Source organism: Chlamydotis macqueenii, chromosome 7, assembly GCF_036417535.1.
Source record: "Chlamydotis macqueenii isolate bChlMac1 chromosome 7, bChlMac1.mat, whole genome shotgun sequence".
NCBI lineage: Eukaryota > Metazoa > Chordata > Aves > Otidiformes > Otididae > Chlamydotis > Chlamydotis macqueenii.
Window position 1 is genome coordinate 31,646,315 of NC_141562.1, and position 22,474 is coordinate 31,668,788.

Consider the following 22,474-nt stretch of genomic DNA (forward strand, 5'->3'; position numbering starts at 1 on the left):
GGATGCGGTTGGCCTTCTGGGCCGCAAGGGTGCATTGGCGGCTCATGTTAAGCTTCTCATCCACCAGCACTCCCAAGTCCTTCTCCTCAGGGCTGCTCTCAATCCATTCCCCGCCCAGCCTGTATTTGTGCCTGGGATTGCCATGCCCCACGTGCAGGACCTTGCACTTGGCCTGGTTGAACTTCATGAGGTTGGCACGGGCCCACCTCTCCAGCCTGTCAAGGTCCCTCTGGATGGCATCCCTCCCTTCCAGCGTGTTGACGGCACCACACAACTTGGTGTCGTCGGCGAAATTGCTGAGGGTGCACTCTATCCCACTGTCCATGTCGCCGACAAAGATGTTGAACAGGGCCGGGCCCAGCACGGACCCCTGAGGGACGCCACTCGTGACCGGTCTCCACATGGACATCGAGCCGTTGACCACCACTCTCTGAGTGTGGCCATCCAGCCAACTCCTTATCCACTGAGTGGTCCGTCCATCAAACCCATGTCTCTCTAGTTTAGAGAGAAGGATGTTGTGCGGGACAGTGTCAAAAGCTTTGCACAAGTCCAGGTAGATGATGTCAGTTGCTCGTCCCTTGTCCACCGATGCCGTCACCCCGTCATAGAAGGCCACCAAATTGGTCAGGCACGATCTGCCCTTGGTGAAGCCATGTTGGCTGTCACCACCATCTTTTAAACATGCTTGAACTCCCAATGCATGAGGCAGGCTGGTGTAGCATAACTTTGCTGGTTGTGAGGTCACGCGTGTTCATTGCCATTGACTATGTCTGTTTAACTGTTGTTGATCGTTAGAAGATGTGACCATTCTTTGGCAGTTCTGTGTAAAAGCTGTTGAAATGAAGCCAGCCGAAGTCAAGACCTTTTTGTTCTCTTTCATCTATATACAAGCGTCAACTGGGATTCCAGGTATCAGACACTCACTATTTTGCACTGGTTAATAACCCAGGAACAGCTCAGGTTGGTGCTTTCATCAACAAGTCGCCACTCTTGAGTTGAAAATCTGCAGTTTTTATGGCATCACTTCCAAAATGTTGTGAATTACAGCCAATTACAGTTATTGACTGTGTTTAAGCATATACCTCAGCTAATTTTTTTATTGCTGCAAAGGTACTTTTTGAATATGAAGTCTTACTTGGGTTTCCAGAATAGATACCTAATAAGCAGGGTAAATACCTGTGTGTGAACCTGTGCTGAGCTCCATGTTACTACATTGTTATTACTAAAGGTAATTACATCAGCTATCTCATAAGTATCTGCAAAAGTTGCAGGCACAGCACCATGGGCATATTTCAGTGCTGGGAATGCATCAATATGTAGTACTGCCATAGTCCACTGACGATGCCACAGGCCTAACTACCTGTCCAGAGAAGTCTTAAGTTTAGCTTTACAAACACTGTTTGAATCTTACGAGGTGTCCCAAGTAACCAAATTATATTCTGTTAAATAGTATTCCACTATACAAAAACCACATAGCATCATTCCACTGTGGTACCAGGAATGTAGAATGAAAGCAGGAGCTTGTTCTACAACATCAGGAACTGGAACAAGCAGATCAGAACAGGAATGAGTGATGGACCATGGAAGGAGCAAGATCACTGGCTAGATAGGGGCCAGAATGAGAAGTAAAGGCTAGAACAGAGTTCAACATAAGCAGAAGTTGAACACTAGCCCTAGAAGATGTTCCTACTTATCTAAAAGGGCCCAGGAATAGTCTAAGTCCATGTCGTAGTCTTTATTTATTAGGAACTCTTTGTAGATGCAATGCTGAGAACCTAGGCAAAATCCCTGGACCTGTCTATGACGAGAAAGATGGCAGCTTTTCCCCGGACTTGTTGGAAGTGGCCTGTGTTAATTTGTATGTATTACAAATCTCATATTCTAGGGGAGAAGATATGAGATAAGTATCACAAATCTCTACTCAGTATAGTGCCAAGCCTGCACCTGGGCCAGTAAAAAGATACAATTGCATCAGTAGGGAATCAGTTGAATAAAAGAATATTGTCTTTTAGAGGGGTCTGACATACATTTTTGTCTTCCTCGGGAGTCTGGTATTAGAAGAAAACTCAGCCGTACTTAGGTTACTCTTCCCTTGTTCCTGGTTTTTTTTTTTTTTTGTTTGTTTGTTTGTTTTGGTGGTTTGTTTTTTTTTTTTTTTACTTTACTTCTAGTTGAAAGGAAAGGTTTACCAATTAGTGGTGGCAGCAGAACTGCAGAAAATCCTGCCTTCATAAACCAAAGGTTAGATGAACTGTTACAAGAAGTTTTCTACCTGATCAGATCACTACAAAAGCTGTGGATCCAAGTTGGTGTTAAATTAGATTTTTCTATATGTGAGAAGCTTGAAGGTATACCTTTCCTTAAGGGAGGTACTAGTAAGCACAATAAAATTAGACATATATAGAATCATAGAATAGTTTGGGTTGGAAGGGACCTTTAAAGGTCATCTAGTCCAACCCCTCTGCAAGGAGCAGGGACATCTCCAGCCAGATGAGGTATATTCCTCTCCTACCTGTTCCTTAGCTTTCTTAAGGTTGGAAGATAGAATCTTGTGCACAAGGTGATACACTTTGCTGAGCTTCAACAGAGGGTAATCTGTAAACTTTGTCTTACAAAAAAAAAAGCTTTTATTTCATTAAAAAAAACCCAACTATGAATATTAATATAAATGTGTACTCTTGGGTACATTTATAGTATTTAAAGAGAAAGCCAGAAATGCTGATTCACTTGGTCATAAACATGGGTTTTTTAAAATACACTTGTCCATAACTTGTATTTTGAATTGCTAGGAAATGGCTAGGAAGAAAAAAAGAAAGTAAAAGAAAATGGTTGAATTTTGAAAGGATAATTAAGGGACAGGTTGGGGAATAACTGCTAATAGCAGGCCATCAGAAGGTCAGTGAGCTTGATGAATTGAATACTTCTGTATTGGAACAAACCGTAGAACTTGTACGTAACCTGGTAGGAGCCTTCCTCCATTTGTCCTTGTAAATGGGAGCTGTGTCTTTGGAGGCGTGCCAGAGTGGAACTGCTTCTTCATTATTACCACTTAAAGCACATGGTCGTAGCCCTGTGGCACATAAAATAATGAGTGTAGCTCCTATTTCACAGATACGAGGCATATATTATGCTTCACATATGGTCAAATGTGTGCTGGCTTTTGGAAAAGGTACAGAAATTACTGGAATGAGTAAAGCTCGTAAGGAGATAATTCAGTGAATAGGAAATTTTGTGATTAGAACCATAACTAGTGACTAATGCAGAGCAATACATATGAGTAATAGGATTAAAAGACAAACCTGAATTTATTCAGAACCTAGCATACATACTCACGTGAATAATTTTAGATGTATTCCTAATCCTATTAGTTTCATCTTTTTACTCTGCTGAAAACGTAAGTATTTAAATAGCATCTTTCATTTGAATTAAAGCAGGCTTCTCTAGCTAGTAAGAGCTCCACCTCATGCTGTTCCTAACATGCACTATGAAAGTGTTGTGCGCCAGGGGTCAGAAGAGGAAGCGTAAGAGACGTGCAGGTTTCTTTCTGTATCTCAGTAAGACCTGGCAACAAATGGCATAATAAACTAGCAGTTTTAGTAAGATGGAATAAGAAGAGGAAAACAGCAGGTAAATCTCATGTCCCTTCAGTTGCTGGGAGCCCTGTGTCCATGCGTCACTGGGTAGACCTGGCATGGATTTTCCCCTGGTGTGCTGCAAAGATCCTGTCAGTGGAGAGGTTCCTCCTCCCTCCTATACCATGGTGCCTTTTATCCCATGTGAAAATGAAACCATATATCTCCTCCTGACAAGCTGAAAGGTTCTCTTTGATAGCAGCCACCAGCGCACAGCACAGGCTGGCATGGGGCCTTCCAGCGGCTACCCATGCTCACAGATGGGCTTCTTAAGCTTGATGAACAAAGATCAGTAGATCAGACATGCCTTGTCAAAATCATAGAATCATAGAATGGTTAGGGCTGGAAGGGACCTTCAAAGGTCCTCTAGTCCAACCCCCCTGCAAGGAGCAGGGACATCCCTGACTAGGTCAGGTTGCTCAGAGCCTCATCCAGCCTGGCCTTGAACGCTTCCAGAGATGGGGCTTCCACCACCTTTCTGGGCAACCTGTTCCAGTGTTCTGTAACCCGCATCGTAAAAAATTTTTTCCTAATTTCTAATCTAAATCTACCTCCTTCTATTTTAAAACCATTACCTCTCGTCCTATCGCAACAGGCCCTACTAAACAGCCTTTCCCCATCTTTCTTGTAGGCCCCCTTGAGGTACTGGAAGACCGCTATCAGGTCTCCCTGGAGCCTCCTCTTCTCCAGGCTGAACAGCCCCAACTCTCTCAGCCTATCGTTATAAGAGAGGTGCTCCAGCCCTTTTATCATCTTCGTGGCCCTCCTCTGGACCTTCTCCAACTGGTCCATGTCCTTCTTGTGCTGGGGGCTCCAGAACTGGACACAGTACTCCAGGTGGGGTCTCACCAGGGCAGAGTAGAGGGGGAGAATCACCTCCCTCGACCTGCTGGCCACGCTTCTCTTGATGCAGCCCAGGATGCGGTTGGCCTTCTGGGCCACAAGGGCACATTGGTGGCTCATGTTAAGCTTCTCATCCACCAGCACTCCCAAGTCCTTCTCCTCAGGGCTGCTCTCAATCCATTCCCCGCCCAGCCTGTATTTGTGCCTGGGATTGCCATGACCCAGGTGCAGGACCTTGCACTTGGCCTGGTTGAACTTCATGAGGTTGGCACGGGCCCACCTCTCCAGCCTGTCAAGGTCCCTCTGGATGGCATCCCTCCCTTCCAGCGTGTCGACGGCACCACACAACTTGGTGTCGTCGGCGAAATTGCTGAGGGTGCACTCTATCCCACTGTCCATGTCGCCGACAAAGATGTTGAACAGGGCGGGGCCCAGCACGGACCCCTGAGGGACGCCACTCGTGACCGGTCTCCACCTGGACATCAAGCCTTTGACCACCACTCTCTGAGTGTGGCCATCCAGCCAACTCCTTATCCACCGAGTGGTCCGTCCATCAAACCCATGTCTCTCTAGTTTAGAGAGAAGGATGTTGTGCGGGACAGTGTCAAAAGCTTTGCACAAGTCCAGGTAGATGATGTCAGTTGCTCGTCCCTTGTCCACTGATGCCGTCACCCCGTCATAGAAGGCCACCAAATTGGTCAGGCACGATCTGCCCTTGGTGAAGCCATGTTGGCTGTCACCAACCACCTCCTTGCTCTCCATGTGCCTTAGCATGGTTTCCAGGAGAATCTGCTCCATGACCTTGCCAGGCACAGAAGTGAGGCTGACCGGCCTGTAGTTACCTGGGTGTTCCTTTTTCCCCTTTTTAAAAATTGGGGTTATGTTCCCCCTCTTCCAGTCATCGGGGACCTCACCAGACCGCCACGACTTCTCAAATATGATGGCCGGTGGCTTGGCAACTTCATCCGCCAGTTCCCTCAGGACCCGCGGATGGATCTCATCAGGACCCATGGACTTGTGCACCTTCATGTTCCTCAGATGATCCCGAACCTGCTCTTCGAGTACAATGGGCAGTTCTTCATTCATACACCAGCTCCTTGTGTACAATGTTTTCTGTGAGGCTCCCAGTATAGAAAATATAATATATGTGATAATATATCAAAATACTTTGCTGTGGTCTAATTCACTTTTCTTTTTTTTTAATCTGTATTTTATCATTTCATCATGTGTTATGCTGAAACAACTGAGGTGTAAAATTGTACTGGCATTTTACTCTTCAAGGTTCTTGAAGGTCACTTCTGTAATTGTCAGGGAATTAGTAATTATTTGGATTTCAGTGAATACTTGTGAATACTTGTGTATTGCAAAATATTCTGTATCTAGTAATTTTCATATTAACTATTCTTTTGTGTGTTCTTTTAGGTAATGAAACTTGTGGTGCGTTAGATGAATTTAATAGATATTTTTATTTTATGTATTGTTGTGGATTTTTTTTTTCTGTAATATAAAGAGAAATAATAAATACCAGAAGGTTGTTTGATAATGGAAATCCTTGGATTCTGGTGATTATTGATCTGCAGGAAATGATTTCATCTGATTAGAAGGGAAGCTGTGTGGAAACAGCTTTCTTTTTTCATAAAGCTTTTCAAGATTTGAAAAGAAAAGTCTTATTTTGTGTCAGGAGCAAACTAAGCTCCTTTAGACACTGAGTCGAATCACCACAGGTGAGTTTTGTGACCAGCAAGAGTTCACAGCAGAATTTTAGTTCTCCTGATGGAAAGTTGTACAGCTTATTGTTACTGGTGATGGGACATCGCTCTTCTATGTCATTCATAAATCAGTGCCATTATCAGTGAGCAGCAGGGTGTGTTTCTTGCCTTCTGAGAAGTTTTCTTGTTCTGAGAAAAGACTCTAAATACATATTTGTATAAAATATATCTTTGTGTTCTGGTGTAAAACCCCAGCATATTCTGAATATTGCCTGTATTTAGTATTCTACTTTGCCTTTGAAGCAATTCAGAAGGAAAAATAATTCCTCTTATAATAATCTCTACTATGTTGTTGTAATTTGTTGCATAATATACTATCTTGTTTATGTGACAACCTTGCATATGAGAAAAGAAAAGGAAATTCTTTTAAACTCTTCATTCGAAAATGATCCTTTTCCCTTAGCTCTTTCTTTCGAAGTTCCCAACCTAAAGACATTTTCAGACACATGAGTTTATTTTTACAAGCCTAATCTGTTTAAGTAGTGAGCTGATCATTGAAGAATTTAGTTAGTGTTTTGTGATGTTTAGAAAAAAGCGTGTCAGGCAGACCAATATTATTACTTGAGGTTATTTTCTCCTTTCCTTTATTAAGTATGTGCCAGGGAGATACTTCCACATCAGCCCCTCTCCTAAATTCTGTGGAAAGGACTGCAGGGCCAGAGTGTCTGTGTGGACAAGACCAGAAATTCTGTGCTACAGTTAGAGTTGAAGCATTTTTTTTTCCTCTTTTTTTTTCTTGGATTTTAAGCCAAAGTTTTTCTATATTAAAAAAAGTTGAATTTTTGTATAGTTGACCCTGCAAAGAGTTCTCATGCTGACATGAGACCAGGAGTGGGCAAGAGCAGAGTCCAGAACTTTTTTTTTTTTTTCTTCTGGTTTTAGTGCTACTGTTGACTATTTTCTTTATGACACTCTAACAAAGGGTCAAAGACATTCTCTACCTTTTTTTTTTTTTTTAATAAAAATGAGCATGTTAAGAATCACCACATGGAAACTATTGAAGAGACTAACAGAAATACAAACATTATTCTACAGTCTGGAACTTGTTAGATGATATAACATCTAAGTTAAGAAATTTTTTAATGTTAATCACAAATAAAATAACACAAGAATTATTATAGTTTGATGACTTTGAAATTCTGTAGGATATTTCTTGTCTCTGAAAATAACTATATCTCTTACCAAGAAGAGAGATATTTCCCCAGCTCTTATCATGTACATGTCTTGTCAGCAGCATCAGTACATGGTATTCAGTCTAAATTTCACCTAGTGCCCTCGGTGATCATTGAAGAGAAGCATTTGCCATTGAAGTTCAGAGAAGCCAAGTAGCTGAGACACTGCTCTGCTTATAGTGTTACACGTACGCCTGCAACTTCTGGTCCCAGAGCCGTTGCCATGGCCTGGTAGAGCTGGATAGCCTAGGTCTGGTCTCTCTAGAGGAGGCAGCATATCTTTGGGTCACCTCAAGGTCCTCTGTTACACTGTGAAAATGTAATCATTATTTCATGCTTAGGGATATTTTGGGGATTTGATTTTGTTGTGGTGGTGGTTTTTTTGTAATTTTTTTTTTATTTGTTTTGTGGGTTGGTTTTTTGGTTTTTTTTTTTTGGTTTTTTTTTTTCATTTAAAGAGTTGGAAATTTTCTGTAGTGAATTATCCCTTTAATTGATGCTCAGCTGTTGTCTTGGAGAGGTCCAGATCAAAACCAGCTGAGGGAGTAACTTATCACTAAGGTGACATGGACAACTAGAGATTCAGTGCTTGACCTCCTTGCCTGGCTCTCCCTTGTTCATTAGTGGAGATGTAACACCTGCTGTAAGTCTTACAGTAGGTGGCACATGAATGAAGTACCTTATTTAAAAGTCTAGTCACTCTAGGTTTCTTTTGTAAGGAGAGAGAGATGCCTCCAGAAAGCAGCACACCTTAATTAAGAATTGTATCAATACTTTTCATTTTCATGTCTTTGTGCTACTGGTAATGAAACTCATGCTTTTTGCAATAAATATTCTAGCTGCATTTTTTATTAAAACTGTACTGTGTTTAATGGCAATGTTTGGTTTTGTCTTTTTTTTTTTTTTTTTTTCCCCCCTGCAGCTGTGACTCTGAAAATAGGTATCTTGGAAATCCGCTTAGGGGAACATGCTACTGTGAGTACTTATATTTTTAATGTTCAGTACTTAAATGCTGTTTACATATTATGTGATAATTTCATTTCCTCAGAAAAACAAAATGTTTTGCTAAAGTTAGGCATGTTGATATTTTGACTGAAAAATAAGATACCCCCTGGGCTTCCCTGTTACTGTATCTGCAAGAATGTGAATTAAAGTCTACTAAAAGTTGATGTCTTGCACCTGGGTTAGAGGGACTGACCAAGCAATTGGGCTGTTTTCTGTATGTCAACTTATGTGAACAAAAGGAATAAGTAGTTGTATCATTGTTTAAAAGGATTTGTGATAGGAAAATGCGATAGGCAAAACAACTCAATTTCCTGGGGACATTCTGAGTGGCTTAGCCAATCTGCCTCCCAGGGACATGATACACAGCTGCTCTTCAGAGTATCATAAAATGATACTGTGTATTGTCTCTGTGTTCTTATTGTTGTAGAAAAGGTGCCTTTGGCAAATTTAGTTTAAAGCATTACATTTTTGAAAGTCATAGTAAACACTTGAAGGGATAAGAATGCTTATTACTCAGGTGCAGAAATCCCTTAGTAAGCTGTGCCAATTCTGCTGTACCAATATCGATGTTAAAGAGTAATTTTAATCATCATAAAAATGTATGGGATGTTGGAGAACACTATTTTACTTTCTGTGACTTTTTCACATACCTGCTCAATGTCAGACAATTGGATCCACTTGTCTGTTGTTTCCTAACGTCATTGATATCCCAAACTTAAAATTTGCATAAAGAAATGTCTCTGAATGTATTTATAGCATCTATTCTGATCTCTGGCCTTCTTTTTTAGCATTTCATTTTAGAATGTACAAAAGACCTTTGTTTTAGAATCTCTTTAGTGCATCATTTACCTAATGAATGAATGTTTCTTTTCTTTACTAATGTTTCTTTTCTGCCTTAAATGGTTTGCATCTGCAAAGTCTGTATTACAGAACAAAATTGACATATATTATATTAAAGATGCTGGCATATCCATAGGCCTAAAACATTTATTCTTCTTACCAGATACTGAAGAAATTTGATGTGGGTGTGGTTTTTTGGGGATTTTTTTTTTTTCTCCCCTCACAGAAAAATTAAGTTCAAATGTAATACTTTAAACTGGAAGATAATTTTAAAATATTGTATTTTGAAGTTATGGTTAACATTTTTGACAGTTTACATAAAATAGACCAATTTGAAAATGCTCCTTAAAACTGTATTTTAAAGACACTGTTGGTAGAATAAATTCTGTTTGTTGTTTGTTGCATAAGGAATTTTTCTTAATTCAAACTAGAAATTTCAGTGTTCAGAAGAATGAATTTTTACATCTCTGAAGTTTATAAATTTTGTAGATTTAGAGCTGGATAATGAGTACGAGAAGTTCGTACTACAAAGAGTTCTGTATAGGCTATTTTGGATATGTGTATCAACATTTGTTTTGCCCTTTAAAAATAAATGTTATTGAATTTAAGAGATGGAAAAGAAACGACACTAATGAGATTTGTAGACCTCAGGCACGTCCATGAAAAACCTTATTTTTTTGCACTCATGTTTCAGGTTGGGTCTATAAATCATGTTGAAGACAAATTGTGAAAGATACCCTTTCACCTTTAACTCACTGCTATTATTTGTCTTCTGTCAGATTTCAAAATATTTAAAAGATCTTGTTGTTCTGGAATGATAAATCTTATTTTAATAATTTCAGTCCTTTTAAGATATTTTATATAAATGATTTTCAGAGTTAGTTTATCTGGAAGTAATAAGGAGCCCGTGCTAATTTAAAATAGTGGAATCCTGTGCTTCTTACATTTGGTGGCTGATGCATCATAATGGGGAATAATTTGTTAATTTGTGGATAACTGAATGACCTAAGATTTCAATGACAATTGCTTGTCAGCACTGTCCATTACCTGCTAAATGATGTATTAGAAAACATGTATGTCATAAAGAGATGCTGCAATTTCTTATCTATACAAGTATTTTAAAATATGGTCTTACCGTGGACTATAATTTGTATAAGAAAATGTTTCGCTTTTGTACAAGATGGGCATTTGGATGGTATTTTTCTGTGATTATTTCACTGCCCTGTAAGAAACTTTCTCTTTAGACACTTATATCATGCTGCTTTACTTCTCCTTGAAGTCAAGAATATTCTTATTTATTACAGCACAGGAATAGTTATTGCTCAGAAGGGAGGAAAATACTGAGAAAAAACCAAATTGTATGTAGTTATGAGCAGCATGATTTTATGGGAAATAAAAATTCTAGGCACATTTGTTTCTACTACTTAAAATCAAAATCAGTGAGTGGTAAGAAAATAGGAATACAGCTGGTCATTTGCTATATGGTTGGGATCTTCTTCAGGAAAGCTTTTAATCACGTGCTTGAGTTCAGCCGTCTTCAACATGATCTATTTTAAGTGTTCAAATTTTATCTTGTGGGTTTTTTTTTACTTTTCTAAATACTACCCTAAATTGGAATGCTTTTCTAAGCCAAAACCTTAGAATTCAATCCTGAGTGTTTGGCTAAATTTCATATGCTATTGGATGACCTCAGTTTCTCTTCAACAGCAGAGCGTGGATTGGAAATGTTTGTTGCCTTAAAGGAACTTTCTGCAACTTGTGATATTGTGAATACTCGCTACCCTATAGGAGTTTGGCTTTTTTTCGTCTGCTTCAGCTCTCTGCCCAGCTGACTAAGTATTGCCTAGTATTCTCCTCCCTCTTGCTTATCATTGCCATCCTCAAGGCTAGGAAAGGGGAGCAGAACGGTGTTGATGTAGGTACTGGTGTTAACATCGATGGAATGTTTAAGATAGTAAATAAACTCTGAACTTAATAGAGTTAGCCAGTGGGATAGCACAAATTGGTTTTGTTTCTTCCTTATTTGTTCCCTTTTATAGTGATGTAGGAGAGTAAGCAGAGTGTTAATGCTGTATGTGGATCGTTTTGTGATCAGAACACAAATGAAAACACAGGAAAATTACAGATAGGTCTGGCATGATCGAAAAGGATGACATTTATATAGGAAGTAACATGCTAAAACATTGCAGGGCCTTAATGTAAATAAAAATAAATGTAAATAAAAATGCAGCACTAGACATGAGTGGTTCTACTTTAAATTATCAAAACTTAATAAAAGTAGAGTAGAAAATGCATAATAGACAGGACATACAATAGTACATTATTCAGATTGTGTGAAAATCATTGTTCATTGCTTCTATTGAAATTTTTAATTTCATTCTTCATGGCTTCACTATATGTTTGAAAAAGCACAACAGGGAGAACAAACTGAGAGTAAGAGAATGAGAACAAACCTCACAGATATAAAAATTAAAAAGATATTGAATGTATAAGAATGCATGAGCAGCTGAATGATGGATGGTCTATCTGTTCTAGTACCCTGTTGTTGGTGGTGGCTGAATATGAATGCCAGGGGAAGAGTCTAGCAAATGGACAAACATACAGTGATATTTCTCTCTTTACATCCATCAATTTGCAGCTCAGGAACTTTGTATGAGGAAGAATTTCTTGAGCCAAAAGTGTTTGATATGCCATTGTTTAGGAATATCAGAGGAAATCTTGTCAAAGATTTCTTTTACATAATAAAAAGAAGAATATGAATACAAAAGAATGCTTCATGAATTTAAAAGCCATAGTTTTGTCTGTGTAAATATTTTTGTAAGCTGAGTACAAGTCTGCTTCTGGATTGTGTCTCTGTATTTCTGGTAGGGAGGCTCTGTATCCAAAAGCCTTGCTTGTAGAAGGCAATCTTTCTGTGAATGATCAGAAGCCGATTCAATAAGTGAATTCTGAGTGGAGGCCCTAGACGGCTGTGCAGCTGACTTATCTGTGTACACAAACCATAAATATAACATTTTGTCATGATGCATTCGTATCTGTTGTTATTGTTCTTTGGTATCTCAGCCAGCGTGATGTGTAACAGTGACACCTAGATAGCAAAGTTTGCATCCAAATCGCGGGATTAGTTCTTTGCACGTCAGTGTTAGAAATGCATTACTGTCAGAATCAGTGCTCCGGGGTGCAAAGAAACATGAGCAAAACCAGATGGTTTTAGACTGATTGGGAGGAATCGCTGGAACAAGTGCCACTTGGGTTATAGACAGACACAAAGCTTTAAATCATAAATGGATGAATAGTTATACCAGTGTTCTAGAGAAAATGAGAGTTTAAATTTACAATTCATGATTTCTTACTATACAGAGGGTGAATTTATAGGCTTACTAGCAGTCACTTGCTTTGAAAGAGTGTGACACTCTCCTCTGTAAACCTTTTTTAGATATCTATATTTCTAAGGGCAAAAACTTTCCAAATTGTCTGTTTTATGTACATTACTTTGCATGTTCCAATGCTGCATTTCAAACAAGAGGTATAACTGATAGATTCTAATACTACTACGTGCAGAAGCATAAAAGCTTACAACAAAACAGTACTGTGAATATAAATCTTATTGTTTGCCTGCATAGTTGTTAGAATTTCTGGGTAAGCTGAGCACTCAGGAGTTGCCTATTCCACCAAGAGAATTCCTAGCTAGGGCCAATCTAGTAGCCAGCTAAGAAAATGTAATTGAAAAAATGTACATGGATTTAAATACCTTAATTTCTTATTCCTTTTTAGTCTTAAAAAAAAAAAGTTTTAAAAGCATTTTAAAAAATTATTTCTGGGTACTAGCACCAGTAATGAAGAGGAGATAAGAAGTAGTTTCTCTATTTGGTTCTGCAGATTGGTTGCCCTTTTAAAACAGGCAGTAGTAGTGATGACTTATGGGGCCGCACACTTTAGTGCAATACAGTTGCAATAAATTAACAATTTTGATTCGCCAATTTTGATTAATTTGGTGCTTATCTTTGGGCTGGACTGACAGTTTTGTGGGTCTGACTCTCTGTGAAGTCAGAGCGGAAGCTTGCCTTTTGCATTTGGTACTGCGTTATGTATCCAGGGTAACACTATAGAGTTTACAGTGCTGCAGAGCAAGCCCACTTTTAAATTTGTTAGGGATTAGAACATGACCCTTGAGAATGATTAGAGAATCCGGGAACGAATAGAGGTCGGGAGAGATGGATCATTTATGAAGAGACTTAAAACAATGAGAGGCTGAATGTTTCATAGCAATTTGTAGAATTAAAACCTATTTATTGATCATTTATTCCACATCTTTGCAATAACATATGACTCTGATGGAGATATTTGTTGGATTTACAGCCTTGAAAGAGGAGGCATGAGTATCTCTACAGAAAAGAGGCTGAAAGTATGTACAAATTTTAAGTGTTTTCCTAGGTTCACTATGTTTCCTTCCACAGCTCTTTCTGATCTTTCTCTCACCTGTGTTTTATGAAATGCCATTTGGGGATTGCTTCTCACAGTTGACTCATCAACCACCATTTCAAATATTCTTCTGATATGGAGCATGCAAAAAAGGAAGCTGGTAGGCCTATCTGCAGAAGCCTTGAGGGTCAGGTGTACTACAGAGCACTGACACCACTGAGCTTTTCTAGTGAACATTGTGGACCTGGAGGGAGGAAATGGAAAGCCAGAGATAACGTTGCTGAGTTCTCAGATGTTTATCACAAAAAAATCCAACCTAATGGATAACATTCATAGATTTTTTTTTTTTTTAAATTATATTTCAATAAATTTTATTGGCTGGATTTTTTTCTTCTCTAAAGTACATGACAGGAAAAATATGTGATTGTATGTGAGCTAGTAAGTATTTTGCAACAACTTTTTGGGGAGTTAACTGAGTAATTGATTTATAGCTTTACCGTGCCATTCTAAACTCTGAGCCATAAAGTCATTATAGCTCATAACACTATTGCTTCTTTCCTTGGTGTACATACAGAAAAGATAACAATAAGCAACTGTGTCAGTATGTCAGCAGCTCATGAAGATGAAGGATGATACTTTCATATCCAGAACTGGTGAGGAAGCATGAAATGTGCATTCAGGGGAAGCTCAGAAGATAGTATCTGGTATCTGTGCAGGGAGCTGAGGAGTAAGAAGGAAATTTTGCTTCTTACTGTAGAACCTCCTAAGGATTCTAGTCCAGTACTGGAGCTGCATTAGCCCCATTACTGCTGACACAGCAGGACTTCAAAAAGGGCAAAGTAAAGGAAAATGCTAGTCCTTACCTATAGTCCTTACAATTTCTTATAGTAATTTTTTTTGTTATAATGTAAAACTTTAAAATTATATTGTTATGCAGTAGTATGGTGCCTGAAACAAAAACAAACACTTGTTTCTTGTATTGTATTTACTTAAAATTAATTTGACTTGATAAAAATTAAGAAAAGAAGTCTTAATTACTTTTTGGTATCTGAGCTTTGGCACAAAGATCCTGGTACTCCAGGTGTTACTTTTTATTCTTCTGTTTTGTTTTTTTTGTTTGTTTCCAGTAGTAGTAACTAGAAAGATGGTTTGGTAGAGGATAGATTATTAAAAGTAGATAGTTTGTTACAACATGGTATGTCTAGTGACTTTTGGTTCAGTACTGTCTCAGAGCAAAAGGGTTAGATAATACATCCTTGTATTATCCATTAATACGTGTTGTCAAAATACAGTTTAGACTTAATCTGACCTATTGATGTGGTCTGATAGTTCATCGCACCTGGTGTTTCCTTATTATTTGAACATAATTTTTTTTTTTTTTGGGGGGGGGCTTATTTGTAGTTGAAGTTCTGATATATGCCTATTTTCATTAACAGTTATAGTACAAATATTACTGTTTCATAAAAAAGGAGGAGTGAAAGCCATTGAAAGAAATCTCTCTAAATACTATGCCAAATTTTCTCTTGTGGTCTAGCTGCCTTGCAATAATCTGGCAAATGAAGCAGTGGAAACCTAGGTCGTTATCTTCACAGAGGAGCTGGACGTAAGCAGACATTAGCAACCTCTGCAAAAAGGAATTGTTCTAAGGACAAATGGATGCAGGATCTGAATTACACTTTGCTGTGGTTGCTCTCAGCTTGTGAGTGCCACACTGGGATCTGCCATAAATTGGTTCTTGAGCTGCTTCAGCCTGTTACTTCATTCCTGCTACTTGGAATTTTTTTTGTGAATGGAATCTGTTTATGCTTCCTTTTCTGCATCACTCCCCAGCTTTTGTCTTCCGTGTCTTCCCAGATATTCCTCATACTATACTGACATGATTTTTTTGTTTGTTTTTAAGAAAACAAATTGCAGGTTTTACATTTTCTGCTTGCACCAATCAGATCTCACAACAAAAGAGCACAGTTGTGAGACGGTTGTATGCTAGTCAAGAAATGCACATATGATCTAACAGCTCTTAAAACATGTAATGCAGCCTGTCAGCAAGAAAATAGAATGTGGTTTTTAAGCACTCTGTGTGTAGACAAACCTGTGTATATGCATTTATGGACTTAGAGCATGATATCTTTTATTAAAAACTAAAATAAAAAATTACCAAATAAAATGGGTACTAGAGATGACCACAAAGCACTAGGTGGCAGACTTGCTATACTTGAGAAAAATTAAACTCAAGAACATTCCAAGGAGAGTATTTTAGAAGATAAATAGCAAGTAACACTTTTAATAAAACTATTAGCAGAGATTTTCCAGATATTTAAAAATTATGTTGAAATTTAAAGAGCATAAACAATACGTTTTAGCTTTTGAAAAGGTGTTTGTTTTAGTTAGGTTGTGAGATGATGTATACTAGCAGTTAGATGCTTCACTGCTGATTTGTGGAATTCATATTTCCTTTTGGGACAGCATTAATTTAAACTAAATACATATTGTAATTGTAAAACTCTCATGCTTGAATTAAAATAATGAGTTCCACCAATTATATCTAACACTGATTGACTTTGATACGGATTGGAACAATTTTTATTATTTAGAAATACGGTGGCAATACTGACTCACATTGTCATTTGAATACATGGACTTATACAAATACATTCTATTTAAAAAGAAATCTTCTTAGTGTTTAAAGAGTCTAGTGGAACAGATTATAGTTTAAATCAGACGATTCTAGAATGGTTTGAGAAAAGATTAGCCTCAACAAACCTACCAACTCAGAACATACAAAGAGCTGCAGACAAACGGCGTCTTTGCCCTGAGCTAAAATAACCACACAAACCAACTGTTGCCTTCCAGATAATTAAAACAATAGCCACACTAAGAATATGAAGCTCCTAATAAACTATTATGATCTCACCCCAGGCTCTACATATTCATTTGCCAAATGGTATGTTGGCTTGCAGCTTTTCTGGGCAGGCTAAAGAAACAGTTTTGTTGTCAATCATTTTCAGACTTTACTGTGAATTGGAGAATCTTTCCATGTATGTATTTACTTTTTTAATATTTGAGGTTTTCTCTGTTTAAAAAACACATTTTGTTTTTCAAGTGAGGGTTATTTGCTTTCTCTGATAGCTTATGTATCAGTGAATTTACTGACTGGCATCCCCTTACAGATACTATATAATAATTTTTGCCAAAGTAGACAAAGTCATTTTAATGACTATTCATTTAGATATACTACCCTAAGTGAAAAGAAGGTGGCTACTACTCTGTACAAACTAGCTTTCTAACTCTTGAGAAGAATAAAGTAATAGATAAATGTTATAATGTATGCAAACAGAAGTCTGAATTAGAGGCCTTCATCACCTGATAGACAGTTCCACAGGTCCCATAATTATTTATTATTATTATTATTTATCTTGAGAATATATGTAGTTTTACAGTAAAATATCTATCAGTATAATTTATAAACCAGTATAAATTATGATTATAGAACTATCAGTTTTGAAAAGCTTGATGAGGGAAAAGTGAGAGTGAGTCGATGACTTGGAGAACTCATTCAGAAGAAATACTTTGCTTTGTAGGGGACTCTAGCCCGTGTGTGAAGCCATTTTTTTAAATGATAAGGAAACCAATGCAAATATCTGTGTATATACAATATCCTGTTTTGTCCGTGTGTTTAGCCGGGATTCATAGGAGTGAGTATTTCTAAAATCCTTGTGCTGTATGTACAATGTGCTGTGTATGTGTTTGTTTCCCTAATGTGTGACAGGAGCTGTCACTCCTCAGACACCTGGGAGGCATTAGAGCTCCTCGAGACTGGAGCTGTAAGAAGCAAACAGAATATGAAAGGATCCGTCAGTGTCCCTTTACCTGCTCACAGTGAAGGGAAAGCCTTTGTGTTGGTTTTACAGGGATATTGCTTCTCATGAAGACTTCCCAGGGAAAAGAGAGAATTCTTGATCAGTGGGACTTCAAGGAAAGATCTGTAGTGAAATCTTGAACAAGTTGAAATAGGAAGAAAACCCCTGACTTCAATAAGTGGCTTAGGGTTTGTGGGAGAATTTGTGTTGGTTCCTTTGACTGGGAGTTCTTGGACAGACTATCGCATTAGTCCATATCAACTGAGGTACTTTTCTGCACTGGCAAATATGAAGCACTTGAGGATAGTTTAGCCTCTTTCATTATGTGCCATGGCCATAAATTTTCCAAATTTCCTATTTTGGAAAAATGACAAGCTATGCAAAGTGTGGGCAGAAACATCCTAAAAGGGCAAAAATCTCACATTATTTCTCATTAATGAAATAAGAATTTTAGAATTCTACTCTTACTGACTAGAAATGGGTACTACTTCTGTACAGGTTTGTGAAAATATAGCTAGACAGATTTTAAAGTGTTAGAGCCTTTCATGGCACTGCGAATGGCTAACGAAAGAGAAGATGAAGAGAGGTCGTTATTAGAATGAACAGTAGACTAAGTGATGGAAAGAGCAAAATTAAATTCATCTGGGGAAGACAATGTACAACTACATTGTGCAAATATGTAATTATCTTCATTTTCATTGTCAAGGATTTCCTACTGCAATATATGGTCTGTGAAGATCAGGCAGAGATGATAGGAACAATCAGTCGTTTTCAAATACTGAGAACACACGAACAGTCAGTAGTTGCTACAGTTAGCTGTTCCTTGTTACAAGGTAATACTACCTTTCCTAGAAGAACTACGTAAAAAAGTTTGTGTTTTATATCTGTCAAAAAGTAGTGATATTTATCAATTGTTCTATATTAAGCTAATAATCTGAAAAAACAATGAAGGAGGAAGAGGTGTATTCTATTTATGTATTTCAGTTAGCAGTACTTTCTGTGACAAAAAAGGTAATGAATTAATGAAAGTACAGCTGTATGTAGCTCTTGGTTTATAGAAAAAAATGTACTGGGAAAATACAGTATTTATTTTAATCTATGGCAGCTGTTTGAGGTGGAAATTGAGTATTCCAAGTCACTTCCAGAAAGGAGCCAGTGAGCCCTGCTGTGGTGGCCAACGTTCACACTCTCAGAGAAAGAATAAGTCTCCTCTGAAGAGTGATTGACTGCTTTGGTGTTGAGAAGAACAGCCTTTTGAACTCTGTATTTCCTTCCTCTTCTATCTCCATTTGCTTAGTTTAATGGAACACTTTTATTATTTTATGCCAAGCCTACAAGCTAAACTTGTAGGAAGTGGGGAAAAGAATCTGGGTTCATTTTTTCTCATTTGTCACTCTGTACTTTACTCTCTGCTAAGGGTTGTGGTATTTCCTATATCTGTTTTAAAGGCTATGTAGACTAGATTAGGCAATATTCTAGATATGTAATCTCATTTGTGAATGTTGGGAATTTTAATATAATGTTTTTCTGGTGAGTTGGGATTCAATTCTTGGGATGAGCAAAAAGCAGTGAGAATGTTATTATTTGAATCAACAGACTTTAACTATACCTGATGGTATTTTAAATGAAAAGGTACTTGTGTTACTTTTAAAAATTGTAATGCAAATGTTCTACTGTCCATTGTGCAATTATGGTGATTTAGCTTATCATATTTTTTACAAAACAAGTGACTTTGCAATTCCTGACTTTAAAATAGAGGAGACTGCACAGTGAGGTGTATGACATGCATAATTTCTGTCCAATATGAAGTGCAGTTTTGCAGAAAGTGTTGTGGATTTATTTACTGTAAGAGATTTTACTTCTCAGAAATAACATATTAAAATTGTTTGAGAAATGGCAAAGAATATCAGCAACGTTTGAACATCTCAACTTCAATTTACGTTCTGTATTTTATATAAATCGCATGGAGTCAAGCAACATGGGGTAAGATCTGACATTTGGACTGTAGATTTAAGGTTTCTTAAGCAAAGTTCAACTACATAATGAGAAAAAGGAAGGAAGAGAATTTTGAAAATGTTGAGATATTACAGGAGTATCTACTTATCTGTGTATCTTTATAGCCAATTTACAAAGTGCATGTTCTGTCTGCTTGTAAGGCCTGATCAACCAGAGGTTACCTTTTTAATTGCTGAGATCTGTGTTGAATTATTTGAGAACCAGGACAAAAAAATCTGCTAATAATCCATGTAGAAGTTATTGTGTGAATAAATTCTGAATGTTCTGAGTTTATGTGAAAAGTTGAGCATATACAGGTATAAAAGCATAAGCAGTTTTTACACCAGTATTTATGCTTTTGCCGTACACAGTGTAATTTTATGGGCAATAATCCGTTTTAGAAATAAAAATAAATTTATTTCTAAAAGTAAACAACGTGCTTTATTTGTAGGGATTATACAATAAACAACACTATGAGAGCAAGATTTAAAATAGTATTACAGTTTGACTGCTCTCATTAACTGTATGACAAGAAACATCCCGCTTTGGCAATAACACATGATCTCAAACAATAACTTAATGTTGTTTCTTAGATGGGCTATTTCAGTTGTCAGAACAAGCAAACTGAAGATCTTTTCAGTGCATATAGACTATGTAACTAAAGAAAAAGTTATAATCAGGTTGGTGAGAATTGATGATGGTGTATTGCAAAATGTTGTTGTGTGTTAGAGTTGTAATATTAATATGAGTGTTGTAAAGCTGGTGATGCATCTAGATCATTATGAAGAAAATTTTGTGGAGAGATAAGTTCCTACCATAATATTTTAATGAGATTTTTTTCTTGGTTTTGTTTATATTTTTCTCCAACTTTTCTAACACTTCAGGAATATTACAACAATTAAGATATTACAAAGACTGTCCATTGTGACAAAATAAAAGTTCGTTTACTGGGCAGTGCTTACTATCAAGTAAAAACATTTTTATTTTTGACTAATCATAATGCCTGTGCCATGAGCTTTGAAATGCTCCATCATCAGAGAAATCTAGACCTTTTTTTCTAAAATTGATATTTAAATAACTGCTAGTTGACGTACTCACTTTTCTTTCTTTTTTTACTAATATATATAATATATTAGTAAAATATATATATAATATATAATCTCGTGTTCATTGATTTCCAAACTCTGTTTATTGACCATGGTCCTGTGCAGAACTTGTGAAGTTCTACAGCTGATCACAGAAACCTCATCAGTTGTTGCAGTGTTTTCAGTTAAGAGTTTAGTGAAAAATCTATGAAAAAAAAATGAGATCTGGCTGTGGTACATAGTTTAAAAACTTTAGCAACATAATCTTTCAACTGTATTCTTAAAAGAATCCAGGTAATTATATATGTTCCTCAATTTTTAGATCTCAGCAACAAGTCTTCGCTTGCTTACCATAACATTTACATACCTACATACTTACTTCTATGACAGTTACAGTGATACACCTCTCGCCTAACTAGCTTTTTAAAGCTTATATGTCCAGCCTTAATTAACTTTGTAGGTCTTTCTGTAGCCAGTAGAGAGAACCAAGAGGTACTTGGTATCCGATATCTGTCTTAGAAAAAGATCAGTCATCTTCAGAAAGTTTCAGTCTGTATAGAGTAAGCCTAGACTATTAGTAGCATTTAGCCAAATAAAATTTTAACACAGGTCAGACAGGGCAAGTTTTCTGCATCTGACCCTCCCTTAGGATCAAAATTGACAACTTATTAGACCTTTACAAATAGCAGGTGAAAATTTCATAACAGAAAAGATTTCTGTTTAAAATAAAATTTAGGTACCTGATTTGCTGATTATGGCACTAATCTTTGTCTAAGAAGCCCATCTCTGTCTAAGAAGCCCATCTCTGTGGGCTTTTTAGCTTAGTACATTTTTTTTTTAAAGTACAGTAAAAGAAAAAAAAAGAATTATTATTGCAGATTTCTTTTTTTAAAACTTTGAACTTCTGTGAAGTTCTTTCTTTACATGGAAAAAGAGGCATATAAATAGTAAGTGCTAGAGTATTTTGAAGATCATTCTGCTCATTACATTTAGCAAAAATGCAAGTTTTGCTAGTTGATAGTAAAGACTTCACAGTAAATGACTTTTTGTTTTCTCACAATGGACAAGTAATGTTGGACACTAACATATTTCCATATAACAATGCAAATGAGGCAGTGGATGACTGTTAGCTACAGACAAGAAGAATGAATCAGGCAGCTGCTCTGAAAGTTCAAAATAATTATCCTAACTGAAAATAGGTCTGGTGGTAGCCCCCTAACTTGGATATAATACAGGCAGAATTTATTTTGGTCACAAATGAATATGATTTATAGCATTTGATAATGGAACTTGGTTTCAAAAGCAACATTTTTGCTGACAGAGAGGAATATGAATAGTACTGTTCTGAACAAACTCTTACTGGAAATAGAGAACAATCGCAGGAAAGAGCAGGGGAGAGACAAACTGCCTGTGCAATGAAGAGGTAAGAATATGACTTTTAGAATCAGCATGAATAGAGAGTTCCCTAAATAGAAAAATGTGACGAGGCTGACTGTGATGGGTCTGATGTTGCAATCATGAGGGAGGTTCCTACTCTAACTTTAAAAGTGATTTCAAGAAGTAAAAATAGAACAGCACTATTTTATGAGATTTCTATTCACAAAATGAGTTACTGAAGTTCAATAATACAGAATGATGAAAATGTACCAACTCAGGCACGTAATTGTCTGTTTACCTTTTAGTCTAATGAAGATATTGAAAAAAATGTTACTGGTGGAAGTGAATGGTTGAAATACGATTTCTTAATTCTAGTCTTCAAAGTTTTATGTAATACCTATATTGTTGTACATAAGGCCAGTGTCATTTATTCAGTGAATGGAGAAGCTTTTCACCTCTCTGCTACCCACTCTTTGC

General features: G+C 37.2%; 1 protein-coding gene across 1 annotated transcript in view; it reads left to right on the forward strand.

Moving 5' to 3' along the window:
- Positions 1–22,474, forward strand: part of ATRNL1 (attractin like 1) — a 490,222-nt gene that overhangs the window by 170,351 nt on the left and 297,397 nt on the right. The window contains exon 21 of the mRNA XM_086752524.1: positions 8,339–8,391. Within this exon, the coding sequence (XP_086608650.1) occupies positions 8,339–8,391 (53 nt within the window). The remainder of the gene's footprint in view (positions 1–8,338; positions 8,392–22,474) is intronic.